The 13,053-nt window shown below is 43.6% G+C and overlaps 1 protein-coding gene across 3 annotated transcripts in view; it reads left to right on the forward strand.

Annotated features, from left to right (window-relative positions):
- The first annotated feature begins 538 nt into the window (after window positions 1-538).
- LOC311113113 (recombining binding protein suppressor of hairless) overlaps window positions 539-13,053 on the forward strand; it is a 74,815-nt gene continuing 62,300 nt past the window's right edge. For all 3 annotated transcript variants that reach the window (XM_084156258.1, XM_084156256.1, XM_084156257.1), the window contains exon 1: window positions 539-676. In XM_084156258.1, the coding sequence (XP_084012384.1) occupies window positions 657-676 (20 nt within the window). In that variant the 5' untranslated portion in view covers window positions 539-656. The remainder of the gene's footprint in view (window positions 677-13,053) is intronic.

The raw sequence follows: 13,053 nt of genomic DNA on the forward strand, positions 1-13,053 counted from the left end.
TACCTTAATAACTGATCTATTACACTGTCATTTGATCACGACATCTGATCTTTAGGGCCTATTTTAGTGGCCTATGGTACCTTACCTAACCTTGCTTTAGAGAAAGGAAATAGGCCTATGCACAGCCAGTTTTGTCTGAAATCTTTCAGCTGGTTGAAATTAATGTTTCAGATGTTCCAAGAGGCACAGAGACTCAATACATTCGAGATAATCTTGTGTGGGCCTGGGAAAATACAGGCTTCCTCACAACATTGTGCGGAATTCTGTGCCAAAGTATGTTCAGAGATCAGTGCTGTAATTTATTACCCGGTAAACACGTGGGAATACTATTTCAGCGCCATAAAATAAGCAACTCCACTCCACGTACATCTCGCGATAGGACGATGCTCCCTCCATGCTTGTCTATGGTGAGAGTTTTCCTGGTCTCGCGTGATGTCTAAAGTTTCCCACGCCTGTTGTTGTGGCGTCTGCCCTTTTCTCTCACTTTCTCTAGCTACCCGCCGCCTCCCCCTCCTTTCTTTACTCCTCTCCCGCCCCCTTTCTCTCAATCTCCCTAGTCCCTGCATCGCCAGTCTGCTTCTGTTGTCTCGACGGATTGTTGGTCTGGGGAGAAAGGATATCGCGAGTGTTGGAGTTTTGGTGAGAGTTTGTGGAAGATGGCGCCTGTTGTGACAGGGTAAGTCTGAGATTCAGGTCTGGTGGTTGTAGCTACTGGAGTTAAAGTGAATTTAAGTTTTTGAAAGATAATTGGTCGCTTCTGTTCGAGCATAGATATCCGAGCAAATTTGGGTGTTTGTGGCCATTTGTTTTCAGTCGGGGAAAGCATTTTCTTTGTCTAAATGTATTGTGTGTGTGTATTCCTTTGACTACTTCAATGTACTGACTGTTGCTGCACCGCGGTGCAGTGTTGTGGGGGTCGAGCTAGCGCGCTACTGCTAGCTTTCAGAGGTCCTTTTTCAACACCAGACAACGACACGAGTACAGTCAGTGTGGGTTGAGAAAAAAATGAACGGTCATTTTTGTCTATGTTTAGATAATATTATTCAACTATATAACCCACGATATTTATGTATTCACCTTATAACCATGTTGCAATGTAATATACAGTTCCACGGTCTGAAACACGTTGTGGCTTTGCCTTTGTCAAGCAAGGCATCGTTTTCTGTCTGAGTCTAACGTTAGATTGCGTTCGAATCTCGTCTCTGTGTTGTTAACTGGCTAACTAACTGGATATTTCTCTATCGATTGTTGGCAAATACATTTGCGGACGTCTGAGTACTGTAAGCAAAGTTTTGCCATACGTAAATGTACTGAAATATAAAGTGGTGTTTACAAAACAGCCCCGTGCTTTTCCGTGCGCGGTGCAGACAAATTATACTGAGGACATAATTTAGCTAACCCTCTAAAAACGAACTCCAAGACAAAGAACAAAAGCATGACGTGAGGATTTGTACAATTTGTATACATGTCATTTTTTCTCTCTTTATCTGTCTATAAACGTCAGATAGCCAGCGCGAGCCACTGAAATACAAAACTCAACAAGAATATGCGTAACAAGAATAGGCGTGAAATTTGATGCCTCTATCCATCGTTGGTTCGCTACTTTATGAAATAGCGAGGGTCTAGCAAGTTACTGTTGCTATTTCACTAGGTTGAAGCTACTCACATTAATTAAAGTCAATCCAAAAAATGCAGCTAACTAATCTGTTTAAATACCCTTTGTTTTTGCTGCTGGTGGCAAAGATCTAAATTATCCTCAGACTTTCTACCTCAATATTCGTCAATTCCATGGGCTTAGCCCAATTTCATTGATTGTAGCTAATTGTGCAATTGGGAGATAAGAGATGTGTGGTAATTATTTGAAGGAAAAAAGATAGGCTAAATGAAGCCCATTTAATTTATCTGTCACTAGACTTTATAATTGCCTGGGAAATAGTAAAGTCATCATAGCTTGCCTAATGTCTACTATTCTATAGCCACATTTTCAATGCTCTTATGATGCAGTAAGTAGTATTGTTACTATTATATATTGTAAACTAGTAGCAAAATAGCATCTGCATTATCTATCTGGTCTATGGATATCTCTCCCATTCCCAAAACAGTCCTGCAATTTCGATGATTTGCGTGCATGTTAGCCAAACACACATATTTTTTTTTGGTACTCTGGAGTCAGTAATCCCCACAGATAGCTCAGTGGGTGACAGACATTAGCTGGGCTTTTTGGAGGAGAAGTGTGTGGAGGTGGAGGGGGAGGGGTCGAGGTCGAGGGTAGGTAATGTGTGTGCTCATTTGGGGCTTTCCAGCAGACCTGAGCTGATTTCTGTTTGGAGAGGGAGAGAGGGCAGGCGGGTCTGGGTGGCTGGCCACCTGTCCAGATATCTACTCGAGCTGTGTGCTTTCTTTTTGCAGGGGATGGGGGGGTGAGACTAGAGGTTTAACAGAATTAGAGTGCCATAAGGGATCTTTATTAGCATGTGTCCGGGCACGACCGCGTCAATGGCTGGAGGCTAGGGAGGAAGAGAGATAAAGAGAGGGAGCGACAGAGAGAGAGAGAGAGAGCACACATCCCAGCCGGCCAGTCCACAGCCCAGTGCCTCCACAATCCCGCTCAGGGTCAGGTCTGACAGCCATTGCCCCCTCTGAGAGTTGGCAGGGAGTTGTGGTTGAGGCAGGGCGCACTGGTGCAGAGATGAGAGGGCAGTACTCTGAACTAGGTAGTAGGGCACACCGTAGCATAACATTTTGCAATGGGAAAGAAAAATCTGTGTTCTTGTTGGACAAATTCAAGTAGTATCTGTTTGAGTTTGTGAGCAATTTTAAATGTGTCAAAATGAACACATTGTAGAGGCTTGCTGAAATTGCTTGATAAGATTGACTGTCTGTCTCTGGCTTAAGTCTGTTAAAATGGTTGTATGTCTGAGCTCTTTCTTGCCCTTTCAGCTCCGTTTAGCCTAAATAGTGTCGTGGCATTTTACGTGATCTCTTCTTTTCATAAGAGAAATAGTGGAGCATTCAGTCAATGGATGTCTCTTCAGTGCAAAAAAAAATAAAACAAAAAACAACAAGGAAAGGATCCATAGTTTTGTCTAACATAATAAATAAAAAAACATCAACAGGAATTCATATTTGAGCTGTGTCACAGAGCAGTGATAAGACTAGCCAACCTACAGCCTACCATATCTCCACGACACAGCTCTCTGAATGTTAGAAAAACTGGAATAAGATAGATTATACAGCAACACTATCTTTCCCCCTCAGAAAGTGTGCCTGATACCAGTGAGCCTATTAGCCCTAGCTGAAAGAAAACTGCTGTTCCCGGGGAGACAATCTGGGCATCACCTGGGATGATAAAAGCATGAATCACTTATTTCAACACAATGCTGCCTCTACTTGCCCCCCGGGTAACGCTATTTGATATAACTTTTCTCTTCTTATTTTTGCCCTCCCACTTTTAACCATCTACCCAAAGGTGTACGGCGGGACGACTCAGTCGAGACAAAGCCAGGCCTCTTTTCGCCCGTGTAATTACACTATTAAGCCTGCCTGTGAGGGACAGAGGCGTGCACAGTTGCGTGTGTTTAGTTAGGGAGTGTGTTGTATAAGTGTACGTGTGAGCAACTGAGTGTGTGTACCCTTGAGCAAGGCACTTAACCCTAATTGCGCCTGTAAGTTGCTCTGGATAAGAGCGCCTACCAAATTACTAAAATGTAAATGTACATTTACGTGCATTTGGTGTGTGTGAGTTCCCTGGAAACAGGAGTTGAGGTGTGTGTGTCAGGGCCGGGACGATACCAGTATGGCGATACTCATTAGTATCGTGGCAAGGAAACAAAACATGAAGCGGATTTAACTTCTTTAGGAAAACAACCTTAATGTTGGAAACAAACATCATTATGTTTTAGTGCTGACCGATTAACCAAAATGTCGGTTATTTTTCGCTTTTTAAACAACTAATTGACAGACATCAGTTCAATTATTTGATTTCCATTTTGTTCGTTTTTTCTTCTGTGAGTTCGATGTGCAGTTTCTGTAGAGATAAATCAAATCAAGCCTGAACTGTGCGATGTAGTAGGGAGTTGTAGTTTCCAACAGGCCAATATTCTACATAGTTTAGCACAGAAAACGTGTTAATTAACTACAATGACCATAATCCATTGCGCGCCTGCTTAAACTTGTCTGTGCGGCGCAAACACGGAGACTGAGAGAAGAGAGAATGCATGATCGAGAGGGATAAAAAGCAGTTGCTTCGCGAGCCTGAAAATACATGATCTAAGTGATTGATAGTTGGAATTCAGCAGTTGTAAAAGTATGCCTTATTTACTTTGAAGAACTACTAAAATTGTGATTTTGTCATAGGCAACAGCTAAATAGAGATGAGATGATGACTTGGAATGAAATAATAATAGTCATCAAATAAAACAAAAATATTTTATTAAAGTAAAATAATATGAATAAACAATGGTTAGTAAGTGATAAGCCGTAATGTGCAGTCATTAGACTTTTATTAATTATTGTATTCTGTGTTACAGCATTCAACCTACAGTGCCTTGCAAAAGTATTCATCCCCCTTGGCGTTTTTCCTATTTTGTTGCATTACAACCTGTAATTTCAAATGATTTTAATTTGGATTTCATGTAATGGACATACACAAAATAGTCCAAATTGGTGAAGTGAAATGGGCTCTACGGAAGAATGGCCAGAAAAAAGCCATTGCTTAAAGAAAAGAATAAGCACACAGGTTTGGTGTTTGCCAAAAGGCATGAGGGCGACTCCCCAAACATATGGAAGAAGGAACTCTGGTCAGATGAGACTAAAATTTAGCTTTTTGGCAATCAAGGAAAACGCTATGTCTGGCATAACCCAACACCTTCTCATCACCCCGAGAACACCATGAAGCATGGTGGTGGCTGCATCATGCTGTGGGGAAGTTTTTCATCAGCAGGGACTGGGAAACTGGTCAGAATTGAAGGAATGATGGATGGCGCTAAATACAGAGAAATTCTTGAGGGAAACCTGTTTCAGTCTTCCAGAGATTTGAGACTGGGACGGAGGTTCACCTTCCAGCAGGACAACTACCCTAAGCATATTGCTAAAGCAACACTCGAGTGGTTTAAGGGGAAACATTTAAATGTCTTGGAATGGCCTAGTCAAAGCCCAGACCTCAATCCAATTGAGAATATGTGGTATGACTTAAAGATTGCTGTACACCAGCAGAACCCATTCAATTTGAAGGAGCTGGAGCAGTTTTGCCTTGAAGAATGGGCAAAAATCCCAGTGGCTAGATGTGCCAAGTTTATAGAGACATACCCCAAGAGACTTGCAGCTGTAATTGCTGCAAAAGGTGGCTCTACAAAGTATTGACTTTGGGGGGGTGATTAGTTCAGTTTTTTTGTCTTATTTCTTGTTTGTTTCACAATAAAAATGATTTTGCATCTTCAAAGTGGTAGGCATGTTGTGTAAATCAAATGATACAAACCCCCCCAAAATCCATTTTAATTCCAGGTTGTAAGGCAACAAAATAGGAAAAATGCCAAGGGGGTGAATACTTTCGCAAGCCACTGTACATAATGCATTTAATGTTGGAAAAGAATATCGAAATCGGAAATAACATTTTTATATAATCGAACCGAAACCAAACCAACCTCAAAAAGCACTAATTGCGTTAATCAAAAATTGCACTATTATGTTATCATCCAGAGACACATGCATTTATTTTCCAAGCTATAGCACACAATATTTTACATACAGCAGGTATTTAAAGGACCAAAGAGTTTCGGTCTACTTCGTGTTTTCATTTTTGCCATGGAAAAAGTATTGTGATACCGGTATCGTCACAGCACTAGAGTGTGTGTGTGTTTTTGTGTGTGTAGAGGGGAAGCAGTCCCCAGGGTCCTCTTCTCTTCCCCGTTCCCCCATTATGAAAGGAGAGGTTCAGAGAGAGAGAGAGAGGAGCAGATGTGGAAGCAGTGATCTTTTTGGTGGCAGAGGGCTGGGGTAGAGTTAAAAGGGTCTGCCGATTCATTTCCCCCCCCCCCCCCAACACACTCATACACACACTCCCCGCCTCACCACCTCCTGTACCTGAGCCGAGGCATTGACGGATAGGTTAATGATGGAGGAGATACAAACTTGTAAAAACCCGATCTTTGTGTCACCTCAGGACTTGAGAGCTATGGTGTTACTGAAGAGACGTGCCCTACATTTAGACACAGTGAAACGTCTTCAAAGTCGGGGGAAGATTTTTGAAATGGAAGCCAATGAAGAACGTGCAGTTTGCCTCACCTGTAGGTTTTACCCTGTCAAAGTTTATAGGTTGATTTGAAAAGGGGCTATGACTTCATTTCAGTGCGATATTCTCCAGAGTGGCACAGTGGTCTAAGTCACTGCATCGCAGTGCTAGCTGTGCCACTAGAGATCCTGGTTCGAATCCAGGCTCTGTCGTAGCCGGCCGCAACCGGGAGAGCCATGGGGCGGCACACAATTGGCCCAGCGTTGTCCAGGGTAGGGGAGGGAATGGCCGGCAGGGATGGAGCTCAGTTGGTAGAGCATGGCGTTTGCAACGCCAGGGTTGTGGGTTCGTATCCCATGGGGGGCCAGTATAAAAAATAATGTATGCACTCACTAACTGTAAGTCGCTCTGGATAAGAGCGTCTGCTAAATGACGTAAATGTAATATTCCCTGAAGCCTCTTGGCCACCATGGACCAGTCAGGTTGGACTCAACTTGTTGGATGGCGTTATGACATGCTTCCCTAGCACGCTACCTATTTTTTTTCTCTGTCTCACCCTCTCTCTCGCGCTCTCTGAACCACAGGAGAAACACAGGTGATGAAAAGGCAATTTTTTTTGTAATTTGGCTTGGCACTCCCCAGATTTGGTCCTCCGCCACATGCTATTGTGTATGGAAGAGGCAAGGGTTTTTTCAATGTGAATAATCCCAAGCCACGGAATATCACATTTTTAAAAACATAAGTGGTTTTCTTTATTGGTCATGTATTTGATTCAACTTTTCTCGTGGGCGGTGCATTTCCTAATTCTCAAAATCCTGAGGGCCAGAGTTCTATGTTATTCCCTTACCGTCACCAGACAATGATTGGATTCTTTGTACGAAAGAGCCCCCTCTCTAAACCCAAGTGAAAACGCATTATTTGCTTCATGAGCTTGGAATGTATTCAAAACAACCTTTCACTTTATGTCTGGGGCTAAAAACATGTTATTATTGTTTCAAGAAGGACGAGACCGAAGAATTCTTGATGCAAATAAGCCAGTGTGGTTTTGAAAACACAATCACATCGAAGCCCAAGTTCCCTGTGTTGTTGTTGGCCTTGGCATTCCAGGTTTTTTCTGGATCAAAAGAGGGCTTAGGTGGTGGACGTGGCAGGGGGTGTGGTAATGGGCATGGTCGGCCCATCACCACGGCTGAATTTTAAATACATTTTTAGAGGCCCCTGTCTTGGTGGTGTAGAGACTTTTTTTGAATATTTAAACTAATTTCCTGCAATTCTACACATTCTGCCATGGCTAATGCTGTGCTCTTTTGCTCAAACATAATAACAAAATCAATACCATCTTGCGAACATAAGCAACCATTTATACACTGCTCAAAAAAATAAAGGGAACACTTAAACAACACATCCTAGATCTGAATGAATGAAATCATCTTATTAAATTCTTTTTTCTTTACATAGTTGAATGTGCTGACAACAAAATCGCACAAAAATTATCAATGGAAATCAAATTTATCAACCCATGGAGGTCTGGATTTGGAGTCACCCTCAAAATTAAAGTGGAAAACCACACTACAGGCTGATCCAACTTTGATGTAATGTCCTTAAAACAAGTCAAAATGAGGCTCAGTAGTGTGTGTGGCCTCCACGTGCCTGTATGACCTCCCTACAACGCCTGGGCATGCTCCTGATGAGGTGGCGGATGGTCTCCTGAGGGATCTCCTCCCAGACCTGGACTAAAGCATCCGCCAACTCCTGGACAGTCTGTGGTGCAACGTGGCGTTGGTGGATGGAGCGAGACATGATGTCCCAGATGTGCTCAATTGGATTCAGGTCTGGGGAACGGGCGGGCCAGTCCATAGCATCAATGCCTTCCTCTTGCAGGAACTGCTGACACACTCCAGCCACATGAGGTCTAGCATTGTCTTGCATTAGGAGGAACCCAGGGCCAACCGCACCAGCATATGGTCTCACAAGGGGTCTGAGGATCTCATCTCGGTACCTAATGGCAGTCAGGCTACCTCTGGCGAGCACATGGAGGGCTGTGTGGCCCCCCAAAGAAATGCCACCCCACACCATGACTGACCCACCGCCAAACCGGTCATGCTGGAGGATGTTGCAGGCAGCAGAACGTTCTCCACGGCGTCTCCAGACTCTGTCACGTCTGTCACATGTGCTCAGTGTGAACCTGCTTTCATCTGTGAAGAGCACAGGGCGCCAGTGGCGAATTTGCCAATCTTGGTGTTGTCTGGCAAATGCCAAACGACCTGCACGGTGTTGGGCTGTAAGCACAACCCCCACCTGTGGACGTCGGGCCCTCATACCACCCTCATGGAGTCTGTTTCTGACCGTTTGAGCAGACACATGCACATTTGTGGCCTGCTGGAGGTCATTTTTCAGGGCTCTGGCAGTGCTCCTCCTGCTCCTTGCACAAAGGCGGAGGTAGCGGTCCTGCTGCTGGGTTGTTGCCCTCCACGTCTCCTGATGTACTGGCCTGTCTCCTGTCCCATCCTGGATGAGCTGCACTACCTGAGCCACTTGTGTGGGTTGTAGACTCCGTCTCATGCTATCACTAGAGTGAAAGCACCGCCAGCATTCAAAAGTGACCAAAACATCAGCCAGGAAGCATAGGAACTGAGAAGTGGTCTGTGGTCACCACCTGCAGAACCCCTTCTTTATTGGGGGTGTCTTGCTAATTGCCTATAATTTCCACCTGTTGTCTATTCCATTTGCACAACAGCATGTGAACTGTATTGTCAATCAGTGTTGTTTCCTAAGTGGACAGTTTGATTTCACAGAAGTGTGATTGACTTGGAGTTACATTGTGTTGTTTAAGTGTTCCCATAATTTTTTTGAGCAGTTTATTTAAACAGGTTCTACGCCACAAAATGTGTGTCAGCCAACTTGCACGTGACAGAACGCTAAATTGTAGTTGGTCCCATCAGAAAACATGCCACACGTTAGCCTTATGCTAACCTCAACAGGTGGCACTGATTATATTCTGGCACAAATTATTAATCAGCCTATCTAAGATCTTAGACTATATATCCACCAACCATTGGCATTTCTTAAAATAGGTCAACCTTGGCCTCTAGAGGAATATTTTAAACCTACAAATTCAAGGTTGACTTTTGTTCTGTTGGTCCGTAACAAAATGTTGTGCCAATATTGCATTGATGCATCCTTGACAAGGTTACTGGCTACTACTAACGTTAGATACAATTTTCATGTTTTTGCATATATGACAAAATCTCACATTTTTGTTGATCTGTTTTACACACATCCATAAGCTTTTATAGAAAAAATATAAATAATGTCTTTAGTTTATCGTACATCATAAAAAAATGGATTTGTCAAATAGCAGTCATGTAGGCTATCATCGCTTCAAGGTGGCACAAACTGCGAAAGCGGTTGACTCTAAATTCATGGTGCACTTTAATCGTTGGTTCGAGCCCCACTCACATCAAGCTTTTTTGTTGAGGAAAAAACTGTTCACTGCCTGTCCTTGATACTTACGTTTTACATTTTAGTCATTTAGCAGACGCTCTTATCCAGAGCGACTTACAGTTAGTGAGTGCATACATTTTCAAAACGCATGTCACGAAGTGGATGATTATAGTAATGCATAGCCTATAAAAAGTTGTAGGCCTGCATAAGAATATACTAATAGAGTACCACAGTATGAGTCATAATACCCATAAAACCTAGCTGTCAAACAGGGTAATTCATTTTTCCCATAGAGGATTTTAGAAACACTTAAAATAAGGGCTCTGTTTCCTGTAGGCTTACCCTGGCGTGACGTTTTGATAACCGTGTAAATCTCTCTAGGACAAGATGACTTTTATCAATATATTCGCCTGTATTTACACCCCCCCCCCCCACAACAATTAAATGCTAATTGCTGATATGCATTATGTGCCGGAAAACCTGTTTAAATTTTAATGGTTGCAAGTATGGACCAACTGTCTAGCTTTTATTTTGTTGATTTGTTAGTTCTCAAAGATTATATTATTTAAAAAATATATAGGTCAATTATCTTTTCTACATACTTTATATCTGGTTTTATTCGTTTAAGTTTACACTGAAAGCGTTTTTACAACCCCGAAAATGTCCTACCAAGGATTTCAATGGCAGAAAAATCCCTTGCATTGATCATCTACTCTACAAGAGAGCACAGAAAGTACTGTTTTGCAGTGCCCCGTCTCTCCTCTTAGCCTAGCGAGTTTCCTCACTCCTCCACCTTCCCCTTCTCGTCCCGTTGCTGTTGGTAATGATTACAGCATTGTCAAGGGAACCAGACGTGTTTCTACCGGCGTCAGCGTTTTCCGACCCACCGTCACGTTTCAGGATGTTTCATTCAGAAAACACGTAGTGATCCCCCTGTCTGTCTGTTGCTTGTTTGATTTAATTCAACCTCCTCTCCAACCACCCCAGAATCATGCCATGTTTTGCAATCTTTTACAGCACACAGAGAAAAACAGTGTTGAATTTAGCTTGAATGGTATTGACGGTTTGGTGTTTTTTTGCTCCAGTGTGTTTCTTGTGAAAAGAGTGGGGGCAGGACTCCCCGGTGAGAATAGGAGATTTGTTTTTTGGAAAAATATTATTTTAATAGTGGGGAAAGAGTTCTGCCAAGCAGTGGTTTATTAGACATGAATAATTGCTTGAAGCTACCAAGAGACCCTAGCAGGAGAGCGTCCGTTTAGAAAGAAATCCTTCGTTCTCCAATGTTTTTGGCCTCAGAAAAATGGCTTCTTGTTGTTTGTATGTGTTCTTTTTGGACCTCAATGGATTTTTGAATGTGATTGATAGTTTACTAACCACCAGACTCTTCAGTTTGTCAAAAGTCTGGATCTTTTCGGACTGGTGTTTTTGAATCCGAACTGGAGGCATCTTTAGCCTTTGGGAGTCTGTTTCCTTTCCTAGGCGTTAGAGTTCACATGAGGGTTGGTTGAGATGGGAGTGTTATATGCCAGCAGCATACCACCCTGCATCCCACTGCTGGCTTGCGTCTAAAGCTAAGCAGGGTTTGTCCTGGTCAGTCCCACGATGGGAGACCAGAGTCTGCTGGAAGTGGTGTTGGAGGGCCAGTAGTCTTTCCTCTGGTCTAAAAAAATATCCCAATACCCCAGGGCAATGATTGGGGATATTTCACTGTGTATGGTGACGTCTTTCGGATGGGACGTTAAACGGGTGTCCTGACTCTGTGGTCACTAAAGATCCTATGGCACTTATTGTAAGAGTAGGGGTGTTAACCTCGGTGTCCCCCCTCCTCTCCCCCGTAACTATTCCCCAGGTCATTGCTGTTAATGATTTTAAAAATGAGGGAAAGCCCTGTCAACATCCCCAACTTCCACGCTTGCCCATCTGAGGAACAAGGAGTGGCATTTGGCAAGAAACCACCTCAGTGACAGATGAACCATATCAGAGACACATTGGTATAGCCTACACCGTGCTATGATGCTAGTACCACCACAAAATTAGCAAGACAATTTCGATGTCTGCAACACAACCATGGCTAGGAGAAGATTGAGAACCTACTACTACAACTACCAAGTTAATGATTCTGTCTTTCACCAGTCTTGGCTTTCACATTCACTGCTCCCTCTGTCACACACACAGCCTGACACTTCCATTGTATTGTCCCAAGGGCTCCACTGCGCCCAGGCAAGTGACGATAGCATCCAGGGAGAAAGAGAGGCTACCTCCCTTTTGCATAGGGAGGGAGGGAGGGTGGGAGAGGCAGAGAGAGACAGAAAGAGAAGTGGAGGTGAAGCCCCTTGGAGTCAGAGATGGTGAGAGACACCAGCAACATACAGAGTTGATTTTAGAAAGCAGGGTCCCTCCCCTTGTCTTCCAGTTAAAAACACCACATCACACCACGTCTGTCCAGACTAAAGAGGAAAGACAGAGACTTGATAAAGGGGAACTGGATAGCAGGAACGAACCCTTATTATTTTTCCTCCTACCATGACAATAACAACACAGAAACCAGACAGTGGGCCGGAGGTGACAAACTCAGTGCCGGGCGCCGCATCGCTAACACACACACAGCAGCCTGCAGATGAACACACGTTGGCTAAAGGTTGCTAAGGTTTCTCATAATCTCTGACTTGTCTCTCTCGCCTCTGTCTATCTGTCTGTCTCTGTCACACACACACACACTCCCTCTCAGACCGGAGGGCAGTCTGTGGTGCAAATCATATTTTATTGGTCACATACACATATTTTGCAGATGTTATTGCGGGTGTGGCGAAATGCTTGTGTTCCTAGCTCCAACAGTGCAGTAGTATCTAACAATTCACAACAATACACACATCTCAAAGTAAAATAATGGAATTAAGAATTATATAAATATTAGGATGAGCAATGTCAGAGTGGTATTGGCTTGAATACAGTATATACATATGAAATGAGTAAAACAGTATGTAAACAATATTAAAGTGACAAGTGTTCCATTATTAAAGTGACCAGTGATTCCATGTCTATGTACATAGGGCAGCAGACTCTAAGGTGCAGGGTTGAGTAACCGGGTGGTAGCCGGCTAGTGACAGTGACTAAGTTCAGGGCAGGGTACTGGGTGGAGGCTGGCTAGTGATGGCTATTTAACAGTCTGATGGCCTGGAGATAGAAGCTGTTTTTCAGTCTCTCTGCTTTGATGCACCTGTACTGACCTCGCCTTCTGGATGATAGCGGGGTGAACAGGCCGTGGCTCGGGTGGTTGATGTCTTTGATCTTTTTGGCCTTCCTGTGACATTGGGTGCTGTAGCTGTCCTGGAGGTGTCCTGGAGGGCAGGCAGTGTGCGCCCGGTGATGCGTTGGGCAGA

The sequence above is a fragment of the Coregonus lavaretus genome (assembly GCF_964263955.1).
Source record: "Coregonus lavaretus genome assembly, chromosome: 39".
Lineage (NCBI taxonomy): Eukaryota > Metazoa > Chordata > Actinopteri > Salmoniformes > Salmonidae > Coregonus > Coregonus lavaretus.